Source organism: Heterodontus francisci, chromosome 34 (genome assembly GCF_036365525.1).
Source record: "Heterodontus francisci isolate sHetFra1 chromosome 34, sHetFra1.hap1, whole genome shotgun sequence".
In the NCBI taxonomy this organism is placed as follows: Eukaryota; Metazoa; Chordata; class Chondrichthyes; order Heterodontiformes; family Heterodontidae; genus Heterodontus; species Heterodontus francisci.
This window is the reverse complement of record NC_090404.1, coordinates 27,531,749-27,557,474: the sequence shown is the minus strand read 5'-3', so window position 1 is coordinate 27,557,474 and position 25,726 is coordinate 27,531,749. Positions and strand designations below refer to the sequence as shown.

Here is a 25,726-nt window from a genome sequence, read left to right as displayed (position 1 = left end):
GCTCACTCACTTTAATACAACTTATTGTGTATCCAGCGTGGACAGGTATGATTATCCACGGTTACATTCGGTGTGCACAAACCCAGTTCTTCACGATTGTCTTCAGTCTGGACTTGTCCAGGGATTATTACCATTATATTCAACGTGAGCAGGCGCAGTTCAGGTTAAATAGGTCCAGTTCATCACAGTTATATTCGGGCTAAATATGTCTAGCTCAGCGTCATTGTATTCAGTGTGAACAGGTCCTGTTCAGCATGTTTAATTTCAGAGTAAACTGGTCCACTTTAGCGTATTTACGTTCTGTGTGTACAGGTTCAGCTCAGCGTGGTAACGTTCACTATGGACAGGTTCTTTCCAGAAAGGTTGCTTACAGTCCGAGATCGGTTCACTTCAGTATGGTTAAACGTAGTGTGAAGGTCCAATTCAGCACTCTTATGTGGAGAACAGACAGACAGACCCAGGTCCAGGGCATGGTGGTTATATTCAGTGTGGAAATGTCGAGTTAGGCGCAGTTAATTTCAGTGTGGACAAATATGGTTCAGCAGATTAAAATCAGTGTGGACATGCCCAGGTCAGTGCACTTATAATTATGGTGGAAGGAAACAGTTCCGTAAATTTACATTAAAAACAGGAAGAGCTGGAAATGCACATTAGTTCTGGCAGCATCTTTGGATATCGACTCAGAGTTCACGTTTCAAGTCTGTAACCTTTCATCAGAATCCATCAGAAATTTACTTTCGGTGTTGACAAGCCCAGCTTAGTACAGTGTGGTAACATTCTGCGTGGTCTGGTCCAGTTCAGCACAATTACATTCAGTGTCCACAAGTCTGGCATCAAGTGGTTACTTTCACCGTAAACAGGTTCAGTTCAGTGTGGTAACATTCAGTCTGCACAGGTCCAGTTGCACATGCTCACATTCTGAGTTAAGATGATCCTATTCACACGGTTACATTCAGTATATGCAGGTCCAGCTCAACATACTTGTTGCCAAAGTGAGATAGTCCAGGTCAGCTAGGTTATATTTAGTCTGTAAAACATCATAAAATGCTCTAAATATTCAGCAGGTATTGCACAATATTGGGGGTTTTCTCCCCCAATCTGCCCTCTTAAACTGTTTAAATTCCCCTGGCTCTTTAAATCAGTTCATTTTAGCCCTATCTAAAAGTTAACAGTTAGTTTAGTGTATGTTACCTGGGCCCACTGCCCTCCCCCAGCCACACCTGCTCTTTGTTTTCTCAATGAAATTGATCCGGATGAAACTGACGAGAACAGCTGCCGATACTTTAATCTCCGATCCTGCTGTCTTCACAGTCCAGAGTGTCTGCAGCCACGGCATGCGGTAAGTCCATTGAGGTGAAGAAGGAGCTGCGGGACCCGAGAGAAGTCCTGTGAAAAGGTGCCCCGAACACCCAAAACATCCACGAACGGCCCCCCCGGCCGCAACTTCAAAGCGCCCGCGGGAGATGGCTCGGAGAGCATCTGCAGCGCACTGTCGGCAATGCTGCATGCCTTTATTTAAACCACTGCAAAAAAAAAACCCTTAGCAAATGTAATCACCTCTAAGTCTGCCAAATGATGCTTCACCTCCCGAAGGACGTGGATGAGCTTTCCGGACGTCGATGGTGGGCACTGAGGAAATGGCTTATTACCTGCACCAGATTCCACCCCCCCTCCCCCCCCTTTACCCCCCTTCCACCCCCCCCACCCCCGTCCCCTTCCCTGCTCCACCCTCTCAGCTCACCCCCTCACAACCCCGTCCCAGCCCGCCCCCCCCTCGCACCATCTTCACCCCGCACCCCCTTCCCCTGCACCCCCCCCCACCCCCTCCCTCTACCCCTCCCCCTTGCATCCCCTCCTCCCACCGGCACCATCCTACACCTGTGTAGGGGCCCCAACAACCCCACTGCCTTGTGGGCGTCTCAGGAGAGACCAAGGCTAAGGGAGTAAACCCTAACAGAAAATCCGGAGCGGAACCCCGTAGGCGGTCATGTGTCACCTTTGGCATGTTTCCGGCAGTTCCTGCAGCCATACTGGTGCCAAACGTCGTGTCCTGCACTCCTTTGGACCCCACCAGAAAGGCCGAGAGGGGGGTTTTGACGACTGGGCAACTCTCAACCTCCATAAATTTGCCCAGGCATGCGCCATGGAGAGGTCACTCCATAGTTGCCTCACAGCGACTGAAACAACACGGAAGGCAGCAGTTACGGGTTATAAGTCCAGATAAATTGGCGTAGAAACTGGGCGCCACGGGTTGCCTTTGTCGGTGGGAGAGGTCATTGCACCTCACTGGACAGCTACCGCCCGCCTCAAACCGGGCAGCCCCCGGTCAATAAGGTTCTGTCCCGCCACAGTCTGCCTGCTTCAATGGGTGCTTGGAGCTCAAGGTCATTGCCCGAAAGGTGGACTGATACACCGCACCAAACAACATGAAAAAAGGAAAGAAGGTACCAGCCCTTCGCTTTGCAAGCTGGAACGTCAGAACTATGTGTCCTGGCCTGTCGGAAGACCTTACACAAATCAACGATTCTCGGAAGACCGCCATCATTAACAACGAGCTCAGTAGACTCAATGTGGACATTGCAGCACTTCAGGAGACTCGCCTCCCCGCGAGTCGCTCTCTAGCAGAGCAAGACTACACCTTCTTCTGGCAGGGCAGGGATCCTGAAGAACCAAGACAGCATGGAGTGGGCTTCGCCATCAGAAACTCCTTGCTCAGCATGATAGAGCCTCCCTCAAATGGCTCGGAACGCATACTGTCCATCCGACTGCTCACCACCTCTGGTCCAGTACACCTACTCAGCATCTATGCTCCAACACTCTGTTCCGCACCTGAAGCTAAAGACCAGTTCTATGAACAACTCCATAACATCATTAGCAGCATCCCCAACACCGAACACCTATTCCTGCTGGGGGACTTTAATGCCAGGGTTGGGGCCGACCATGACTCATGGCCCTCCTGCCTTGGGCGCTATGGCGTTGGAAGGATGAATGAGAACGGGCAGAGACTGCTTGAGTTGTGTACCTATCATAACCTCTGCATCACCAACTCGTTCTTTCACACTAAACCCTGTCACCAGGTTTCATGGAGGCACCCAAGATCACGTCGTTGGCACCAGCTAGACCTCATTGTCACAAGGCGAGCCGCCTTAAACAGTGTTCAAATCACACGCAGCTTCCACAGTGCGGACTGCGACACCGACCACTCCCTGGTGTGCAGCAAGGTTAGACTCAGACCAAAGAAGTTGCATCATTCCAAGCAGAAGGGCCACCCGCGCATCAACACGAGCAGAATTTCTCACCCACAGCTGTTACAAAAATTTCTAAATTCACTTGTAACAGCCCTTCAAAACACTCCCACAGGGGATGCTGAGACCAAGTGGGCCCACATCAGAGACGCCATCTATGAGTCAGCTTTGACCACCTACGGCAAAAGTGCGAAGAGAAATGCAGACTGGTTTCAATCTCATAATGAAGAGCTGGAACCTGTCATAGCCGCTAAGCGCATTGCACTTTTGAACTACAAGAAAGCCCCCAGCGATTTAACATCCGCAGCACTTAAAGCAGCCAGAAGTACTGCACAAAGAACAGCTAGGCGTTGCGCAAACGACTACTGGCAACACCTATGCAGTCATATTCAGCTGGCCTCAGACACCGGAAACATCAGAGGAATGTATGATGGCATGAAGAGAGCTCTTGGGCCAACCATCAAGAAGATCACCCCCCTCAAATATAAATCGGGGGACATAATCACTGACCAACGCAAACAGATGGACCGCTGGGTTGAGCACTACCTAGAACTGTACTCCAGGGAGAATGCTGTCACTGAGACTGCCCTCAATGCAGCCCAGCCTCTACCAGTCATGGATGAGCTGGACATACAGCCAACCAAATCGGAACTCAGTGATGCCATTGATTCCCTAGCCAGCGGAAAAGCCCCTGGGAAGGACAGCATTACCCCTGAAATAATCAAGAGTGCCAAGCCTGCTATACTCTCAGCACTACATGAACTGCTATGCCTGTGCTGGGACGAGGGAGCAGTACCCCAGGACATGCGCGATGCCAACATCATCACTCTCTATAAAAACAAAGGTGACCGCGGTGACTGCAACAACTACCGTGGAATCTCCCTGCTCAGCATAGTGGGGAAAGTCTTTGCTCGAGTCGCTCTGAACAGGCTCCAGAAGCTGGCCGAGCGCGTCTACCCTGAGGCACAGTGTGGCTTTCGTGCAGAGAGATCGACTATTGACATGCTGTTCTCCCTTCGTCAGATACAGGAGAAATGCTGTGAACAACAGATGCCCCTCTACATTGCTTTCATTGATCTCACCAAAGCCTTTGACCTCGTCAGCAGACGTGGTCTCTTCAGACTACTAGAAAAGATCGGATGTCCACCAAAGCTACTAAGTATCATCACCTCATTCCATGACAATATGAAAGGCACAATTCAACATGGTGGCTCCTCATCAGAGCCCTTTCCTATCCTGAGTGGTGTGAAACAGGGCTGTGTTCTCGCACCCACACTTTTTGGGATTTTCTTCTCCCTGCTGCTTTCACATGCGTTCAAATCCTCTGAAGAAGGAATTTTCCTCCACACAAGATCAGGGGGCAGGTTGTTCAACCTTGCCCGTCTAAGAGCGAAGTCCAAAGTACGGAAAGTCCTCATCAGAGAACTCCTCTTTGCTGACGATGCTGCTTTAACATCTCACACTGAAGAATGCCTGCAGAGTCTCATCGACAGGTTTGCGTCTGCCTGCAATGAATTTGGCCTAACCATCAGCCTCAAGAAAACGAACATCATGGGGCAGGATGTCAGAAATGCTCCATCCATCAATATTGGCGACCACGCTCTGGAAGTGGTTCAAGAGTTCACCTACCTAGGCTCAACTATCACCAGTAACCTGTCTCTAGATGCAGAAATCAACAAGCGCATGGGTAAGGCTTCCACTGCTATGTTCAGACTGGCCAAGAGAGTGTGGGAAAATGGCGCACTGACACGGAACACAAAAGTCCGAGTGTATCAGGCCTGTGTCCTCAGTACCTTGCTCTACGGCAGCGAGGCCTGGACAACGTATGCCAGCCAAGAGCGACGTCTCAATTCATTCCATCTTCGCTGCCTTCGGAGAATACTTGGCATCAGGTGGCAGGACTATATCTCCAACACAGAAGTCCTTGAAGCGGCCAACATCCCCAGCTTATACACACTACTGAGTCAGCGGCGCTTGAGATGGCTTGGCCATGTGAGCCGCATGGAAGATGGCAGGATCCCCAAAGACACATTGTACAGCGAGCTCGCCACTGGTATCAGACCCACCGGCCGTCCATGTCTCCGTTATAAAGACGTCTGCAAACGCGACATGAAATCGTGTGACATTGATCACAAGTCGTGGGAGTCAGTTGCCAGCATTCGCCAGAGCTGGCGGGCAGCCATAAAGACAGGGCTAAATTGTGGCGAGTCGAAGAGACTTAGTAGTTGGCAGGAAAAAAGACAGAGGCGCAAGGGGAGAGCCAACTGTGCAACAGCCCCAACAAACAAATTTCTCTGCAGCACCTGTGGAAGAGCCTGTCACTCCAGAATTGGCCTTTATAGCCACTCCAGGCGCTGCTTCACAAACCACTGACCACCTCCAGGCGCGTATCCATTGTCTCTCAAGATAAGGAGGCCCAAAAGAAAAGAAAAAAGAAAAAAGATTGCACAATCGGTATTCTGTTTTTATACTTAGTGTGGACAGCACCAGTTCAGTAAATTTTCATTCAATGTGATCATAGCTAGGTCGACACAGTTATATTCAGTTTGCACAGGACCAGTTCCTCACTGTTACTTTCTGTATTGACTGGTCCTGTTCAGCATGCTTGCATGTACTGGGAAAACGTCCAATTCATTCTCTTCCCATTTCCATCCACGACGTTTTGATTCCCACTATAATTCTGGAAGTTTCCAGTTTCCTGGCCCAAACCCTTTCCTTTACACCATGGATACCCGAGATCTCCACCCTTCCATCCGGCACCAGGATGATTTGGGAACTCTCCTTTCTTTCTTGATCGAAGACCAACCAGTTCTCATCTACCACCACTCTCCTTCGCCTGCTGAACTTGTTCTCACGTTGAACAACTTCTCCTTTAACTCCACTCAGTTACTTCAAATAAAAGCTATCAGTATAAGCAATGTTATCACAGGGAGGAGAATGAGCCAGTACAGGTATGTCAGGTAATCGGGACTGTTGAGAAGGGGAAGGATACTGAGGATGAGGGAGAAGGAGGCCGAGTCAATTCTCAGATTGAACCTCCAGCTATCAGATTAGAGAATACAAAATGGCTAGTAAAATCTGACGACATGCTTTTGCAACACAATGTGAAGACCTATCCAGGCTTTTCAAAATATTTAAAAGATGTTGTAGGGAAAAGCCGGGATGTACAACTTTAGTCACACATGATGTGGATATAGGGGAACCGTTCCTTTAAAAAAATCCTTACCACTTAAATCTGGACAAACAGGCCCAAGTAAAAGCAGACATCTAGTACATGCTGAAAAACAAGTTGATAGAACCTAGTCTTCATCCACAGGTCTATGAGGTGGTCTCCATTTCCTCCTCAACACACTGTTTGCTACATAATATTCTCCTGGAAATCCTTTTACCTTGCCTTCTGTCAGAGCCATCTGTGCTATTCAGTAGATCTCTGGATCAGCATGCTGTGCTGCAATAATAGAAGATCCGTTAAATGTCTCATTTGGATTATCTAAATCCCAAATAAGGTTTCAGATACTCGGTTATCCGTTTATAGTGCCACTTCTACCTCCAACAATGGATCCTGTTTCGCCATTGCTCAGGTGACTACACATGCAGGAACTATTCCCGGAGCCTGTTATTCCTCAGTTTCCCTTCCTTCACTTGGTTCCTCTGTAATTATAGGAGAAACTGTTACTTTTGATCAGGCCAAATCATTTCCTCAGAATATACCAATTCCCTTTACTGGCAAACTGTGGAAAACGTCCACAGTTACGATCCCAGATATTAAGTCACGCTCTCGGCATACTTCATATAAAGGTATGGGTATGTACTCCCTGCCAATTCCATTAACTAAAACTATAGTGTTCAAGGCGTTCTCTGGTGGAAACGTTCTATCTTTCCCCAGCAAGAGTGTTTGGGTTGATTTTGTATCCCTGAGTGTAATAATAGGTTTTCCTGCCTCACTTAAAAGATATGGAGTTACTTTTCCTTTTGACAAAAAATCATTATAACATCTTAATTTCAAGCTCAACACTCGCTTTAGTTTCTGTAAAGGTTTTCTCTCTCTTTGGCCTCCTTGTCTCGAAAGACAATGGGTAAGCGCCTGGAAGTGGTCAATGGTTTGTGAAGCAGCGCCTGGAGTGGCTATCAAGGCCAATTCTAGAGTGACAGACTCTTCCACAGGTGCTGCAGATAAAATTGGTTGTCGGGGCTGTTACACAGTTGGCTCTCTCCTTCCGCTTCTGTCTTTTTTCCTGCTAACTGCTAAGTTTCTTCGACTCGCCACGCTTTAGACCCGCCTTTATGGTTGCCCGCCAGCTCTGGCGATTGCTGGCAACTGACTCCCACGACTTGTGATCAATGTCACAGGACTTCATGTTGCGTTTGCAGACGTCTTTAAAGTGGAGACATGGACGGCCGGTAGGTTTGGTACCAGTGACGAGCTCGCTGTACAATGAGTCCTTGGGGATCCTGCCATCTTCCATGTGGCTCACATGGCCAAGCCATCCCAGGTGCCGCTGGCTTAGTAGGGTGTATATGCTGGGGATGTTGGCCGCCTCGAGGACTTCTGTGTTGGAGATACGGTCCTGCCACCTCAAGCCAAGGATTCTCCGGAGGCAGCAAAGATGGAATGAATTGAGACATTGCTCTTGGCTGACATACATTGTCCAGGCCTCGCTGCAGTAGAGTAAGGTACTGAGGACACAGGCTTGATACACTTGGACTTTTGTGTTCTGTGTCAGTGCGCCATTTTCCCACACTCTCTTGGCTAGTCTGGACATAGCAGAGGAAGCCTTTCCCATGCACTTGTTTAATTCTGCATCGAGAGACAGGTTACTGGTGATAGTTGAGCCTAGGTAGTTGAACTCTTGAACCACTTCCAGAGTGTGGTCGCCGATATTGATGGATGGGGCATTTCTGACATCCTGTCCCATGATGTTCATTTTCTTGAGGCTGATGGTTAGGCCAAATTCATTGCAGGCAGCCGCAAACCTGTCGATGAGTCTCTGCAGACACTCTGCAGTGTGAGATGTTAATGCAGCATCATCAGCAAAGCGGAGTTCCCTGATGAGGACTTTCCGTACTTTGGTCTTCACTTTTAGACGGGCAAGGTTGAACAACCTGCCAGCTGATCTTGTGTGGAGGAAAATTCCTTCTTCTGAAGACTTGAACGCATGTGAGAGCAGCAGGGAGAAGAAGATCCCAAACAGTGTAGGTACCAGAACACAGCCCTGTTTCATGCCACTCAGGATTGGAAAGGGGTCTGATGAGGCACCACTATGCTGAATTGTGCCTTTCATATTGTCATGGAATGAGGTGATGATACTTAGCAGCTTTGGTTGGCATCCAATCTTTTCTAGTAGTCTGAAGAGACCACGTCTGCTGACAAGGTCAAAGGCTATGGTGAGATCAATGAAAGCAATGTAGAGGGACATCTGTTGTTCATGGCATTTCTCCTGTAGCTGGTGAAGGGAGAACAGCATGTCGATGGTGGATCTCTTTGCTCGAAAGCCACACTGTGCCTCAGGATAGACACGCTCAGCCAGCTTCTGGAGCCTGTTTAAGGCGACACGAGCGAAGACTTTTCCCACTATGCTGAGCAGGGAGATTCCACGGTAGTTGTTGCAGTCACCGTGGTCACCCTTGTTCTTATAGAGGGTGATGATATTGGCATCACGCATGTCCTGTGGTACTGCACCCTCGTCCCAGCACAGGCAAAGCAGTTCGTGCAGTGCTGAAAGTATAGCAGGCTTGGCACTCTTGATGATTTCAGGGGTAATGCCATCCTTCCCAGGGGCTTTTCCACTGGCTAGAGCTGTAAAGGTTTCACAGCTGCCGTTAAAGCTATAGCCTAGTCTGCTATAGACTCAGTCCGAGTCTTTTCCTCTACATTAGCTTTGCATACCCCAACAAGTCCTATGGGTTTACCTCGCAATTGCCAGCATTCTGAAAGATGATGACCCGTTTGTGGCAATGATGACACTTCATCTTGAGAACCTCACTTCTACCCTTAGCACCTTTCTTTCTGACCTGAGGGGATGATCCTGGTGAATTCCCAGCAGTTCCATCTTGTCCCGGGCTACTTGCCTTTCTTTCACTCTCCTACTTTCTATACTTCTCGAATTTATGGGTTGACAGAGAAAAGATTTTGATTTATTCACAAGCTCAAAATCATCAGCAATTTTCACTGCTTGCATTGCTTTCAAAACTTTCAGGTTATCTACATGACTTCCCACTACTGAAGCAATAGAATTTTTAAATTCCTCTCCGAGAATCAACCCTCGAATGTTCTCATATGTGGTTTCCATCCTTAAGGCCCGTATCCAATGGTCAAAATTAATTTGCTTCACCCTCTCAAATTCCACATATGTCTTCCTAGCCAATATCTGTAAATTCCCAAACTTCTGACAGTAAGTGTCAGCAGCTAACTCATCCGCAGCGAGAATAGCATTTTTTGCCATCTCATAATCTGGAGAAGCCTCTTCAGGAAGCAGGGCAAAAATTTCATGAGCTCTGCCTACCAACCTGCTTGGCATAACCAGTAATAAAACAAGAAATGCTGGAAATACTCAGCATGTCCGGCAGCAGCTGTGGAGAGAAGCAGAGTTAACATTTCAGATCAGTGACCCTTCATCAGAAGATGTTTGGGTCTAAGACATTACCCTGCAGAACTCCTGCAGCGGTGACCTTGAGCTGTGTTGTTTGGCCTCCAACAACCACAACCATCTTCCTTTGTGCTAAGTATAACTCCAAGCAGTGCAGATTTTTCTCTCCGATTTCAATTGACTTCAAATTTGCTAGGGATTCCTGATACCACATTCGATCAAATGCTGCCATAATGTCAGGGCCCACCTAATTTCTGCAATTCAGCTCTTATGTCCATATTTGGACCAACGCTGTAATAATGTCTGGAGATGAGTTGCCCTAGTGGAGCCCAAACTGAGCATCAGTGAGCAGAAATATAGAAAATAGGAGCAGGTATTTGCTGCATAAGTGCCACTTGATAACACTGTCCACTCGACCTTCCATCACTTTACTGATGATTGAAAATATACTGATGCGTTGGTATCACGCCAGATTGGATTTTTCCTGCGTTTTGTAGCATGACATACCTGGGAAATTTTGCACGTTGCCGGGTAGATGCCAGTATTGTAGCTGTACCGGAGGTGCGGCTAGTTCTGGAGCACATGTCTTCAGTACTACAGCCGGGATGTTGTCAGCGTCCATAATCTTTGTGCCTTCAGCCTTTTCATGATATTACGTGGAGTAACATGAATTGTCTGAAGACTGTATCTGTGATGCTTGAGATTTCAGGAGGAGGCCCAGTGGATCATCCACTCGTTAATCCTAGTTGGATATCGTTGCAAATGTTTCAGCCTTATGTTTTGCATTGACGTAATAGGCACCCCAACAGTGAGGACTCTTTTCCTTTGGTCAGTTGTTTAATTGTCCACCATCATTCAAGTCTGGATGTAACAGGAAAGCAGAGCCTTGATCTGATGCGGTGATTATGGGATCGCTTTGTTCTGACTATCATATGCTGCTTCCACTGTTTAGCATAAACGTGTTGTAGCTTCACCAAGGTGGCACATTATTTTTAGGTATGCCTGGTGTTGCTCCACCTTGGCCTTGAAAAGGGTGCTATGCACATTAAGTGTCTCAGAGGGCAGAATTCTCGTCTCTGAGTCAGAAAGTTGTGGGTTGAATTCCCACTCCAGGACTTGAGCACAATATAAATTCTGACATTCCAGTGCAGTTCTTCTTTTTCATTCGTTCATGGGATGTGGGCGTTGCTAGCTAGGCCAGCATTAATTACCCATCCCTAATTGCCCTTGATGGCTTGCTATGCCATCTCAGAGGGTATGTAAGAGTCAACCTCATTGCGGTGGATCTGGAGTCACGTGTAAGCCGGACCAGGTAAGGACGGCAGATTTCCTTCCTTAAAGGACATTAGTGAACCAGATTGGTCTTTACAACAGTTGACAATGGTTTCATGGTCACCATTTAGACCAGCTTTTTTAATTCCAGATTTATCAATTGAATTCAAATTTCAACATCTGTCGTGGTGGGATTCAAAGCATGTCCCCAAAGCACTAGCCTGGGCCTTTGGGCTACTAGTCCAGTGACAGGGAAGTGCCATTTTTCTGATATGATGTTAAACTGAGACATCAATATGCTATCTCAGGTGGGCATAAAATATCCCATGACACTACTTCAAAGAAGAGTAGCGGAGCTATCGCCATGATCTGCCAATGTTTATCCCTCAAGCAACATCACAAAAGCAGATTATCTGATCATTTTTGCATTGCTACTTGTGGGAGTTTGCTGTTATTAAATTGGCTGCCGTGTTTCCTTCATTACTATAGCGACTAAAGTTCAAAAAATACTTAATTGGTGGTAAAGCTCCTTGGGATATTCTGTCATTGTGAAAGTACAAGATAAATGCATTTTTTCTTCCTTTGGGATTCACCAGACTATACCTGGATTGAAATCAATGCATTTTGAGGACAGTTTGCATAGACTAGTCATGAGTATAGGAGAGGCAATTAAGCTTATTAAAAGATTTGGCAAGAGATAAACCGGATGGAGATAAACTCTTTCCTCTGGACGAGTCCAGAACAAGGGTGCACAAGCTTCAATTAAGAACCAGGCCATTTAGGTGTGATTTCTGGAAATACTTCTTCATACGCGCACGCGAATTGAAAATTTCTAAACTTTTATAGGTATTTGTTCAGTGAAATTATTAAGGCATATGGAACAAATAAAGTTTATATATATATAGACCCCGATCTAATTGAATGGTGGAAAAGGATAGAGGGGTTGAATGGCTTTTCTTGTTCATGCATTCTCATATTCATATGGATGCAGACCCTTGCTGTCGATTCAGAGGTCTGGCACCTTATTTTCACTTGCACATGATGATACTATCGAATTGATTTTCCACACTTCTCATTGCATCAAGATTCATTGTTTAGCTTGATGATGATGGAAGAGTGAGCAGATATGACAGGTCATGAAGCTGCAGATTCTGGTTGAATATAATTCTGCTGCTGATGTTCATGGCCACAATACAACTTGGACTTCCAGTTTTGGACTGCAGATACATTTTTAATCTAACCCACTAAGCACACTGCTAATGTCATACGATGCGATGGAGGGTATATTCAATGTGAAGACAGAATTGGTCTCCATAAGCATTTTGGAGTGATCATTCCTACCAATATTATCTAGCACAGATGCAGCTGTGACAGATAGATTGGTGTGGACCAGGTCAAGTAGGTTATGCACTCGAGTTGGTTCTCTCAACACCTGCCACAGGACCAGTCTGGCAGATATACCCACCAGGACTCGGCCATCTCTGTCAGTGGCGGTGGTAACAAACCACTCTCCATGAAATACTTTGAAGGGTATACTCTATGCCTTTTAAAAAAAAATCCTGATTGCATCTTCAAAGTGGTGTTCAATATGGAGGAACACCACATCATCAGCTGAGATAAGCTGTAGATAGTAATCATCAGGAGGTTTCCTTCCCAAATTTGAGCTGAAGCCATGAAATACCATGATACACAGCGTCAACATTGAGGACTCCCAGAGCCACACCTTTCCTCAGAGCTATGTTACTTTGGCCCGATCTCTGGTCTGTCTGTCACACCAGTAGGGCAGGAAATACTCAGGGATGGTGATGGAAGACTGAGACACATTAACATTAAGGTAAGATACTGAGCACATGATAATATCAGGCTGCTGCTTGACTAGTCTGTGAGGCATTTGTTCTAACTTTGACACACGTTTCCATATGTTGGTGTGGAGGAACCTGCAGGGTGGACTTGGCTGTGTGTATCTTTTCCGTCTCCAAATTCTCTGCCTAAGTCGCAGACCAATTGTCCATCCGGTTTTATTGTTTTGTTCATTTCTAGCTGTTTGATATAACTTATTGCATTGCCCAGCCATTTCAGTGGATATTTAAGAATCAATCATTTTGATGTAGGATTGGAGTGGGTAAGTGCAAGACGTCTCCTCTACAAAAGGGAGGAAAGTTTCACTTAAAAACTTTGTAAAATGCACCTTTGTTCATTCTATTGCAACAGCAAAAAAAAATATTGACAACAGTAACTTGTTTGTTCAATGACTGTAACTAGAATTAATGATGATGTAATCTATTTTTTGCTCAGTGACTGTAATTAACATTAATGGTAATTGCTATCTCATTGCATCTCAGGGGGTTAATATCAGGTATAAGACGGGATCATCTGAAGTTGAACAGGATGTATGTGAAATCTCAAATAGACGTTGTTACTTTTCAAAGAAAATGCACGCCCCGCCCACAGGGCTGGTATATGCCATTTACTACACTACTCTTGCAGCTATCGCTGTCCCAGGTAAAGTATGACAACAAGTTATTCACTCTTCAGTTGAATGTATCTCAAAGGTGATGGTATACAAAGGGTGCAAGTTATGCAATAGTTGTATAATGCTCTGGTTAGATTTCTCCTAGAGCAATGCATTCAGTTCTGAGCACTGTACTTCAGGAAGGATATATTGGCTTTAGAGGTGGTTCAGCGTAGATTCATTAGAATGATATTGAAACTTCGATGGTTAAATTATGAGAGCATACTGAATAAGTCGGACTTGTAATCCTTGCGTATAGATGATTACAATGTGGTCAGTTGTGGTGTTTGAAGTGGTTAGAGGATCTGACAGGTTAGATAGGAGCAATCTATTTCCCTTGGTAATGGTGTCCATAACAAGGATTTTTAAGCGAGATCATTCATAGCTAAGCCAGGAAACACATCTTCATGCAACGATACTGGAAATCATGTACTGTTTCCTCCTTTAGAGATATTGAGCTGCGTCAATTGAAAATGTAAACTCAGATTTATAGATTATTGGTAGACAAGAGATTAAAACTCTGGAACCAAAGGTAAAATAGAGATCATCCATGATCTGATTGAATTGGGTGCGAAACGAACAAAGTCCTCCAACAGATGTTATACTGTGTAAAGTGCAGCAACCTTCCTCATCTGTTCAAAGTCAATCCCACCCTTTAACTAAAGATATTTCAGATATTGTAAATGGAAGATAAGGATGATGACAGTCATCATCTGTCCTTCTCAGAATAGAACACATCATGAGAACATAAAGGGGGAACAATTGACAGACATAGTTGTGGTAATTGGATGAAGTTGTGATTTTTTATTGGATTCAATTTTTTCCCCACCAGATTAAATAAAAATGAAATGGCTGACTTATATTCCAGAATGTGATTGATGTTCTCTGAATTTAACAAATGGCCCACTCTCTAACTGTTTTGAATAAAATATGAATAAATTATCAACTTCTACTTCAGAATTCCTGCATTATTGATGCTGACAAATGCATAAATTGGTGAATTGATTTAATAAGTAACTAAACTGTGACTGGTTTAGGAGTAAGTTATTGAATATAATTATACCTCACGTGTTATTAATACTTCAGAACATTGAATTAAGTGACTGGATTCATTAATAATCCATCTTGCCTGGCACCTGCTCCTCGCCGTTTGGTTTATCTCTCACCTTTCTCAAAACGACCAGTTCCAGCTTTCTCTGCTGCAAACTCCTCTCATCCAAAAATATTGTTCTGCTCCTCGCACCAGTCCCAGTCCTTGATGATTGCAATTTCAAATCTTTTTTTTTCTAACCCGGGGCGCAGGCTGAAACTATCTGTATGACAACAAATGAACCGTTTCACTTTTAATCAATTATTCATTTGGAAGGCCAAATCTGAACGTAGCCTGGACATTTTCCTGCCCCGGTCTGCACTGCAGTTCCTTTTGCCATTTCTCCAGTGAGCCTGGATGTCCTTTCAGGCGCCGTTCTGTTGAATGCCATGCAATTATTTCCAGTTTTGTGATTTTAGTTCAGTTAGCAACACCGTGTCCTCTTAGTCTGATTGCTATTGGTTTTACACCCCACTCAACAAGCATAATGCATAGCTCAGTTTGACTGGGAAGTATTGACGGATTGCTACATTGCGGGTAGTGCTACTTGTGGTTCATCCAGGAGGCAGGTATGTACACCTTCGTTCGCTAATTGGGATTAGTTTAGGATTGTATCAGATTTATAGACGGTCCAGCAGATCTCCTGGTACTCTGGAGAATCTTATTTTTCAAGCAATGCCCCAATTCCTGAGCTAACTGGTTAATGGCTGCACTGCTGTTTGTGGTGCCTGGCTCATAAAAACTGGCTGCTGGATTTGTCAATGTGAAGCTGTTATGATATATTGAGAAACTATTCAGATTGTTACATCGATAACAGGCTTCACAATCTTGGAGTTTCATTTCATTTCATTTTTATTCCATTTGTTACAGTGTTGTTTGCACGATTTTTTAAATTATTGATCATCGTTATGTGCTGCATACTGATTTATTTTCCTCATCATTATACAATCAAATATTTTTTAACATATCTGTATTTTCCACATTTATTCAATGGATTTTGTTTTCCTGTGATTTAAAATGCATTTCAGTTTACTAAAACCTCCGCCCTGTTATATTCCAATGCATATATCAGCTGCCATCACTTCAAGTGTCAAAGTTGTGAACACCATATAATACCGGCCAATGTAATAATTTTCTGGGGCTTTATTCTGTAACGTCTATTCTTTCTCTCTCTCTCTCTCTCTCACCCCGACACCCCCTCACTCCCCCCCATCCCCGTCTCTCTCTCTCCAACAGTTAACTTAATGGCGATTGTGATTCTCTCCCGAGGAAGATGTGGTCTCTCCAGATGTATAACTCGGTATCTGGTGTCCATGGCGGTGACGGATCTCCTGGTCATTATTACCTCCGTGGTAATAAACCGGATCAGCGGAATTTATTTCCCAGGGAGTTTCTTGTCCATTACTCCCGTCTGCAGTGTCAGCATTACGCTAACTTATGTAGCCAGAGTCTGGTCTGTCTGGCTAACAGTCACTTTCACCTTTGATCGATTTGTCTCCATTTGTTGTCAGAAGCTGAAAACAAAATATTGCACTGAGAAAACGGCGACCATCGTTATAGGAACGGTCTGTGTGCTGGGCTGTTTAAGCAATATTCCCTGGTATTTTATACATGAGCCAATTTACATAATTGACAATGTACCGTGGTATTGCCGACTAAAGGATATCCGTTATACTTCACCCATATGGACAGCATTTGACTGGTTCGACAGTATTTTGACCCCATGTACCCCATTTCTCCTGATTTTGTTGTTCAATTCTCTGACGGTCAGACATATCCTAGTGGCCAGCAGAGGCCGTAGGAGACTCCGCATCCACAGCAATGGAGAGAATCAGAGTGATCCAGAGATGGAGAGCCGGAGAAAGTCCATCATTTTACTCTTTACCATAACAGGGAGCTTCATGCTTTTGTGGTTGACGTATGTTGTACAGTTCTTACATGTACGCATCACAAATGATTACAACATCAAAAGCTTCAATGATCCAAAATTTATTCTCCAAGAAACTGGAAATATGCTTCAACTTCTGAGTTCTTGCACCAACACGTTTATTTATGCAGCGATTCAGAGAAAGTTCAGAGTTGAGGTTAAGAATTTGATCAAATATCCATTTAATCTAATTGTAAAATTAATTATACAGAGAAAAGAATAAATTAATTCTGCCTTATAAAATAATAATTGATCTCACTTGTTAACAATCTGGGAAACAACAATACTTTTTTTTTCATAAACAGTGATAAATCAGAATGAAAATATATTCTTGTTATTTCTCCTCTGTAAGATAATCACCGCCTATATACGTGTAAATATAAGAATCATACAGTAGTCTCAGAGGTGTTATGATGTGCTGTGGGGGCCGTGACCTTGGTAGAAAAGTAAGGCAAACATCCCAATTCAATGGAAGATGATTTTCCTGTACAGGGGATCAAACATCCCAATTTACTGACAGGTGAACTTCCTGCACCATTAAGACAAATATTTCAATTTACGGACAAGTGGCCTTCTTGTACCAGTGAGACAAACATCCCAATTCACTGACAGGTGACTTTCCTGTACTAGAGACACACATTCCCAATTTACAGATGTGGGAGTGTGTTGCAGGAACCACAACCCAGGGACTCAGAAGTCAGGTTAAACAGTAGCTTTATTCTACAACATGCATGCGTGAGGCCACGACTACGGAGCAAGCCTCGAAGCTGAGATGTCCCGGAAAAACAGGTGCAGCCACCTTTATATATTTAGGTCGCGTCACACTACATGATTTAATTTGAAACAAACAACGTCTGATCGTGACCGATTAGATAAATTCCAACCACAAAGTGCTTCAGGCTTCATTCGAACACATCCCCCAGTCTCTCTAAATCAGTTCCTAACCAGTTTTTGTTAAGTCAATTAGCTGTTTCCCCAGTCTAATGTAATCAAGCTCCCTTCTCTTACAATTAGTTTAAAGCTCATACTTGCAATACATATTTTACAATGTAAAGCTTATTGAAGTTAACCTATTCGTTCCCACATCAGTCCCTCCTTTGGCATATCACACTCCAGTGTGTATAAGGGCACTATATCTTCTTTCGATGATCCACCCAGAGACCCCAATGATCAACTGGAATCTCGGTGCTACCCATCTTATCCTTTCCTGCGTACATCTCACTGTGCTGCTAGTCAGTATGTCCGAACTGGGGATTTGCTCCTGGATGACCTTGTCCCCATAGCTATTTTCGTCCATCCTTTCCCGTTTCTCATTGATGACCGTTTGATATACTCAACCTCAAGGGCGGTCTGTGTTCGCTTGATTATGTGAGTTTTCTTCTCGAACCTGCACAAAAGTATAATAAGTATTAATAGCACCAGCAGATGGACCACCATCAAGAAATGGGATATAATCTGGATCCATGGTTGGACCTGTATATCCAACCCCCAATTCCACAACTCATTCCACCACAATGTTTCCTGTATATCTTCTACCTCTCTCATGATATTATATGTCCTTGGCAGTAGTTGCATACATACCTTCTGTGCCCTCTCAAGGTTTTCCCTTTGTCTCCTTAGGTGCTCGGGGAGGGGCAGTATTGGATATATATATATTTCTCTATGTACTCTGTCAAATGGTTCTGTGCTTGCTCTACCAGATTGATGTTAGCAGAGAAATTAAGATATATGTGTACAGTGTCTAGGCCACCTACCCAAAAGGATCTACTGGCTATTATGCACACCGTGGTATTTGTCAGTGGACACTGAAGATTTCCATGTTGAATGCTGGCAAGGTCGTGGTCAGGCAGTATACTCTGTTTCTCTTATATACTACCCACAGATGGTCAATTGAGGGTGGCAGAATTTCAAGGGTACAGTTCACGGCACTGGTAAAGTCACAGGCCACCTCTTGGGTCTCAGATATTGGGTGTGGGCATATTACTAGTTTGGTATCCCGTTCACATCCCTCAAGGGTTGTTTCCACTGTCCTCGCCTCCTTTCGTCTGGCAAATTGAGGGTTCTAGTAAACTGGTCATGGTCTCCTTCCCTGACCACCCCAATATTTTCGACTCTTTGTACCTTACTTCGTACAGTATACTCAGGAATCATGGGATGGCTAGGACGAGCCTGAGTATTACATTGTTTATTTTTACATCACATCCCGCTGAAGCAAGGGATACTCACGTCAGGATCTGGATCTGACATCCATCATGTTCATCCCCTCCTGTTGGGCAATCACAGTTAGATTGGCATTTGTTATCCAAGATGTTATCCTCTCCTTCATGTATCTGCTGTAGGTTCTCCCTCATTTGTTCTTTAAGCCAACCTTCCCATGTAGCACATACTTTTCCCCGACCTATTTTATCTATTGATAGTTGGACATCCTTAATTACCTCGTTAATGGTTTTAGCATGTATTTCTAGAATACCTACTACATCTAGGTCTCCTCGTACTAACTCATGGTCATTGACCAACTGGTCTTCTTTTGCAAGCTGTTGTTCCCTGAGGACGCTGTTTACCTGTTGGGTCACAGTCCTGCCCTTCTCATTCAGAGCGGCTAAATCTAGGGTATTAACTATGCCTGCTCCTGCATTAAATACCACGGCTACGTCATTGAGGAGACCTCTCCAGACCGTTTGGCCTCTCCGGGGATGTTGGCCAACCGTTCCAGATGTTGTGGCCTGACGGAGCACCTGCTTCATCAGTGTACTGTGCAATACCCTTACTGGAGCTGAACACGATTCGGGTAATCCCAAGGCAGATACATTCAGGATTACACTCACAAGTTCATCTGGTATATTCTTGAGAACTTCCTTCCCTTCATCAATTAACACTAATCCATTTGTCGGCCCTGTTTGTTGACCAGGGCATTCCGGCTCTGCCTCAGTGGCTGTTGTGGCCCTTATTGTCACGTTGGTAGGGTCTGAAGTGGGTATGTGTTTTGCCCCATTAAACCTGTAGATTCGGATTATTTCCCTCATACACTGTCAAGGAGCCCCGTAATTGTTGTCAATCGCACAGGTGAGCCACATCTTAATTTGTCCCTCTGCTCCCAAGTCTGGTGTTAAGCAGACAGGATTATTTTTGGAGATGATTATCCATATATCCTTTCCCTATGGTAACGTGATCCAGTGTTTTGTCAAAGTTGGGAATATCCACCCGCTGTTAGTTGTTTATGAGAATGTTTTCCTGTCTTCAGTTCTAAACGACAGCACCCACTTGGCGGTTCCCAGTGATAGTACCATTCCTGTCCCTGCCATAAATGACAACGTTACTCCTCCCTTAATCATCGGTGATGATGTTGTGTTGTCTTTAACTGCCGTCATTGGGTATTCTTATCTAATTCTTATCTAAGATTTTTCACTCACCGTTTCTTGGTGCAGGCATACTAAGTCAAAGAAGCTCTCTGGGCTGGTTAGCCCTGGGGTATAGTCCCCACTGAGTTGTATGTTGTCTTCTTCGTTTATGGTGACAACATTCACCTGTCCCATCACCAGGTGGGACACCAGGCACATTAAGATCGTGGTGGGGCCCATCTATATTTACCTGCAATGAAATAATCAAGAAAGAAGTGTCTGTTCCCTCGTCCTATGGATAAATTACATTCGGGTTAAATAGTTTAACTTGTGACCAGTGATTCCATTTGCACTTACCTCGCTCATGAACCGTGATGCATGTGTCACTGGTTAATGCTACTTCATACAGTCCATTCCACCTGGATTGCCACCCTGGTTTCTCAGGGAGGACTTTGACCATGACCTTATCCCCGATACCTGGCAATGTAGGATCCTGGTTCCCTATTTCTTCCCGGTCTTTGTCCTACCTATCTTGTCGGTTCCGTTCATCTTGCCTGATGTCACGTAACTGTCAGTATAACTCTTTAACATAGCCGCAGACTCTCTTCTTTGCTGGTCTTACATATCATCATTCCTCCCACTACACCTTCTGGCAGTCTCATGGCTCTCCCCGTGTTTAACAGTTTTACCAAGTTATGTCTCATATGTAACACAATTTACCCTGTCATGACTTCAGGCTTGCAGACCCTAACTGCCCAAGCCTGCACAGTCGAGTGCTCATGTACACCAGTCCACGCCGGTGGCCACAGCAGATTTTTTGGCTGAGTAAAATGTCACGGGACACTTCCGATTCCCATGGCCTTGCATCAGAACTGCTTTGTAGAATGGTCCATCCTGACTACAATACAGCTGAAAGGGTTTCTCCTGATCCAGGAGCCCAAAGACTGGTGCCTGTGACAGAACTTAATTTATATCTCAGTCTGTCGTTTCCTGTTTCGGCCCCAAGTTATAGTTTCTAGGGCTGCTGGTCTTCCTTAGACTAATGCTTGGATTGGCTCTTCGATATTCGCATGGTTAGGAATAAAATTTCTGCAATAGTTAACCGAAGACCTTTCAGACCCCTCCAATGTTCTCAGGCCTTGGCAGATTTTGTATGGCTGCTTTCCTGTCTGCAGGTAGTGACCTCTTCTCTTGACTTAACACAAGTCCCAGATAGTTTACTTCAGATTTTCCAGTCTGTGCTTTCTCGCGGCTCTCATTAAGACCTGCTTTCTGGAGGGCTTGTAGTACAGTTATTAGGGATCCGCAATGTCCTCCCTCTGTACGTGAGATTATCAACAGGTCGTCAACGTATTATAGAACTGTGCTCTCAGATAGGCTCAGGCTTATATCTTCTAATATTTAATTCATAATTCAGTGGAAAATTCCGGGGCTATTGTGGAATCCTTGGGGTAATTGGGTCCAGGTACATTGTTTGACTGCCACCGAGAAAGCAAACTTCTCCTGTGACGCCCTATCCAATGCTATTGCCCAGAACCCGTTAGCTTTATCTAAGACACTAAAGAGCTTATGTTCGGGGTTTAATCCATTAAGTCTGGTGGCAAAGCTTGCCATGATAGAAAGTTGCCAGGGAATAACTTTGTTCAGTTCTATATATCGTGCAGTGGTGGGTGCCATCTGGCGTAGGTGCTGGCCATGTGGGGGAATTGGTGGTAGCTTCCGTGCATCTGGTTGCTTCCTGCTTTAGGAGGTCTTGCACTATATATTCTGATTGCGTGCACTGTGGCCACTTTGACGGTGTACTGCTTCTTGGGAGTATGCTGTGAACAATAAACTTTACTGGGTGCCATGCTTACTCTTACACAGTCCAATTTTCTCTGCCCTGACGCCTGCCATTTGGGAATATGTTAACCCAAAGGCTCCCTCCTGTTCCCAGTTCCTGGTAATTGCTTTTACATTGTCCACTTGGGCTGTATAGGTTTTCGGTTGTCACACGCCCTCTTTCCTATCATGGATGGCCATATGACCTGACCGTGTCTGGGATCTACCGGGGCTCCTACCTCACGTAATGTATCAATGCCTATGATTGTCCCCTTGGTGTCACTTATGCTACAGGAACTGTAAACGATTTGGTATTGCTCACGCGTTGATCGAACTCACTTGTCCAAGAGAAGAGTTGATTGAGAGAACTTTCTGTTGTTTAACACTGAGAACTTCCTTCAGCATCTTAAGAAAGACTTTATCATTTCTGTCCGGGTGCTCTACTCCTGCATATTCAACATAAGTATTATACTTCCTCTCTGCATATTCAGTAGATGGTTCTCCTGGCTTTGGCACACTTGCCGTAACTGTACCACAGTTACTCTGGCCTTCTCTCAACGCCACTCTAACTTATTTTTTTAAATCTGTGTACTCTCGTTTACCATTGTCTGTCCAACTCCCAGTCTTGTATTCAGTTGGGAGTTTAAACCATGTTCCATTTGACCTGGTAGCTTGTACTAGGGCGTGCTGATCCTTTATATGCATGTTGCATGTCTCATTTTCCTTCTTCTAGATTTTTACAAAATGTTAAGTTTATTTGGTTAATTTTAGAAATGCTAAATCATCTGTTTTTCTGCTGCAGTCAAGGGTCTGTAAACCTGTCTTATTACTGACTTGGAGCCCGATACCCCTTCCTGTATCGAGGTCCCCTTCATTTTATTGCTGTATCTCTGCTCTTTTTTTATTGTGTTGTATCCTTTTTTTAGTTTCCCCTTCATTGGTATAAGTATATTCACTGTGAATTGGTGCCACTGACAATGATGGATATAACGGGGGTACCGATAGCCCCAGGGATTTCGTTACTAGTTTATTGGTCCCATAAGGGGTGGGTCGTCGTTCCTGTCGTCTGACAAGTCATCATCACGTCCATAATAAAATCAAATCCAGCGGATGCTGGAAATCTGAAATAAAAGCAGAAGCACTGGAACAACTCAGCAGGTCTGGCAGCATCTTTTATTTCTTTGTTACTTTAGAGATGCAGCATTGAAACAGGCCCTTCGAGTCTGTGCCGACCAAGAACCACCCACTTATACTAACCCTACAGGAATCCCATATTCCCTACCGCCTACCTACATTAGGAGCAATTAACAATGGCCACTTTACTTATCACCTGCAAGTCTTTGGCAGTGAAAACCCACGTGGTCACAGGGAGAACTTACAAGCTCCGCACAGGCAGTACCCAAAATTGAATCCAGGTCCCTGGAGCTGTGATGCTGCAGTGCTAACCACTGCACCACTAACCACTGCACCACTGTGTCTCCCCGCTAGCGAGAGTAGAAGGGTTAATGTTTCCAGTCTGTGACCTTACATCCGAACTGTTCTGATGAAAAGTCACTGACCTGAAATGTTAACTCATCATCACGCCCATATTCTGCTGTCTCTTTTTCTAAATCATCCTGGGCAGATACGTCACTGTCCTTAGATGTCTGTCTCTGTCTTAATACAGTACTTCCTATTTGCTGTTCTCCAAAGTAGACGGTTTTCATAAATCTGAGATAATATTTTAATTTCTTTCTCTTCCTTATCTTTCTTTTGAATTATCCACCAATCTAACTGTCTCTTCTCATCCCACTTGGGAATCCACGCATTCTCTTTCATTTTTGTTTCCACTTTCTCACCTTTTCCTCGTAAATGCTCAAATGGGATTGGTCCCCACTGGAGTCCTCATTTTCCTTACCACTTTCCTCTTCCTTCTTTGAAATATCTCTTCCACCCACAATTCAAACTTTCTAAACTCTTCTTCTAACCTTTGTTGCAAGCCTTTGTTTTATAGACCATTTTCAACGTAACCACATTGCAGACCCCTGCAATTGCTTTGCCGGCTGGCCCCCTTATATTACTTTAGCCTACTTTGTTAATACAGTCTCCCATTCGAATCCAAACCAGGTCAGTCTTACCCTCTTTTACTACAGAATAAAGAAGTACATGTACCGACCCGTCCGTGGCGTGTTGGATCCTGCTGACTAGGGCAATTGTTGTGGTGGATTTCATGAATCACCACCTGGAGACTCAGAAGTCAGGTCACACAGCAGGTTTATGCTACAGCATGCAACAAGCTCCGAACCAAAGCCCTCTTCAGAAATAGATACATCCACTTTTATATATTTAGGTCGTGTAACACTACATGATTTAAATTTTTTTTCTAGGCTTTGTCCGAACACAGCCCCCAGTCTCCTGGCCAGTTTCTGCTAACTCAATTAACTGTTTCCCCAGTCTAACATAATCAATCTCCCTTATCTGACAATAGATCGTTTTGCAGTTAGCTCCCCATTTTAATGTTTTCAAGCTCCCTTCTCTGACAATTAGCAGAAATATACATATTTTGCAAAGTCAAGCTTATTGAAGTTGTCTATTCGTTTCCACATCAGTACAATGTTAGCAGTCCTCCAATCCTCCAGCACCACACCTGTATCTAGTGAGGACTGGAAAATGATGGTCAGACCTTCTGCTATTTCCTCCCTGGCTTATTTTAATAGCCTGTGTAAACTGTGGCGCGGAGTCAACTCCCCTTTGGCCCCTTTATTCCCTTCGCCCATTTGATCCTGGCCATTACGTGGGACTAAGTCCTCTTAATTGGCTATCCATGGCTATGTAATACGTTTGCCCCACAAGGGCATATTGTAAAAGGTCTGGTTATTAACAGGCAGAATGGACAATGAACAATTTTCATAGGTGCTGAGCCCGCAACTTGCAAGTTTCTGTCTCGTTGTCTCTTCCGGACAGGCCCAGTGATTCCCCCCTTGATGACAACTTGACAAATCTACCCCTTTCTCAACATCATCCATTACAATAGCATGAGATGGTGGGTTGCTTAAAGATATCCAAGCACCCTCTTGGTACTTGCCCACGTTATGGACTCTCTTTAAAGGGTAGGTCAAATTGCTTCCGTGTCAGGGAATATGAAACACTGCCCCAGCATAATATCTTCCTCTATCCTCATCACAGGTGCCTAACACTCTGTTAGTTAAGGTCAAACTTCTGAGGTGACACAGGGGTATCTCTTCTCTGACCCGCTTCTTTAACTGTTCATCCAACACCTAGTCTGGAACTTGGTGTGCATTGAGTTATAGCAAATTCGAACTAATCATAGCCAATACCCAGCTAGTATATATGGCACACGTCTCAGCCTTATGGGCCTGCTCAGAAGTAGTAGCCATATGCTCAATGATTGAATTCGTTGTATCCTGTAAAGGCTTTAGAAATTTGATTGTGTCCAGGGTTACCCATGATGCATCCTGACCTATTTGACTGGTCCATATCTGATCCAGGTAACCCTCTCCAGTATTTTCTGTTGGAGGGATTGCATCTGGCTTTCTAACTCGGCTATGTCCAATGTGTTGACTGTTGCCACTCCTGATGCATAACCTACCCCTGCTAACTCTAACAGCCCTCTTTTCTTTCTGTATTTCACCGACTTAAACTCATTTCTGCTTAACTGTCTCTGAAGGAGGTGGGCAAATAATTGTTTCATGGTGGATGGACACCATTCTGGAACGATCATTTCAGTTAAATTGAAAATTACCTGCACATGTTGATTTCCTGAAACCAATGTGACAGATTCGCCTGTCTCTTCTAGCACCAAACCTACACCTTCCGTTTTGTACTGAGATTCGCTACATTTAGGTTCTGGTGTGGTTTCAATCACGGGAGGGTGAGGGGTGGTGAGCTTCCTAGGGGTCCTGCAAATTATGAAGGGCCCTGGGCCCTTACAGAA

The 25,726-nt window shown here is 44.7% G+C and overlaps 2 protein-coding genes across 2 annotated transcripts in view; both read left to right on the top strand.

Annotated features, from left to right (window-relative positions):
• Positions 1–25,726, top strand: part of LOC137348767 (zinc finger protein 850-like) — a 546,053-nt gene that overhangs the window by 258,315 nt on the left and 262,012 nt on the right. The window lies entirely within an intron of this gene.
• LOC137348435 (probable G-protein coupled receptor 139) lies at positions 13,537–16,856 on the top strand. The gene is made up of 2 exons (XM_068013746.1): positions 13,537–13,606; positions 15,943–16,856. The coding sequence occupies exons 1-2, from the start codon at positions 13,537–13,539 to the stop codon at positions 16,854–16,856; spliced, it is 984 nt and encodes a 327-aa protein (XP_067869847.1).

What these genes read in the sequence shown, in the direction of transcription:
- LOC137348435 (XM_068013746.1), top strand. Translation starts at nt 13,537, where the DNA reads ATGCACGCCCCGCCCACAGGGCTGGTATATGCCATTTACTACACTACT. An exon ending in TGCAGCTATCGCTGTCCCAG is followed by an intron (nt 13,607 to 15,942) that starts GTAAAGTATGAC and finishes TCTCTCCAACAG; the next exon opens with TTAACTTAATGGCGATTGTG.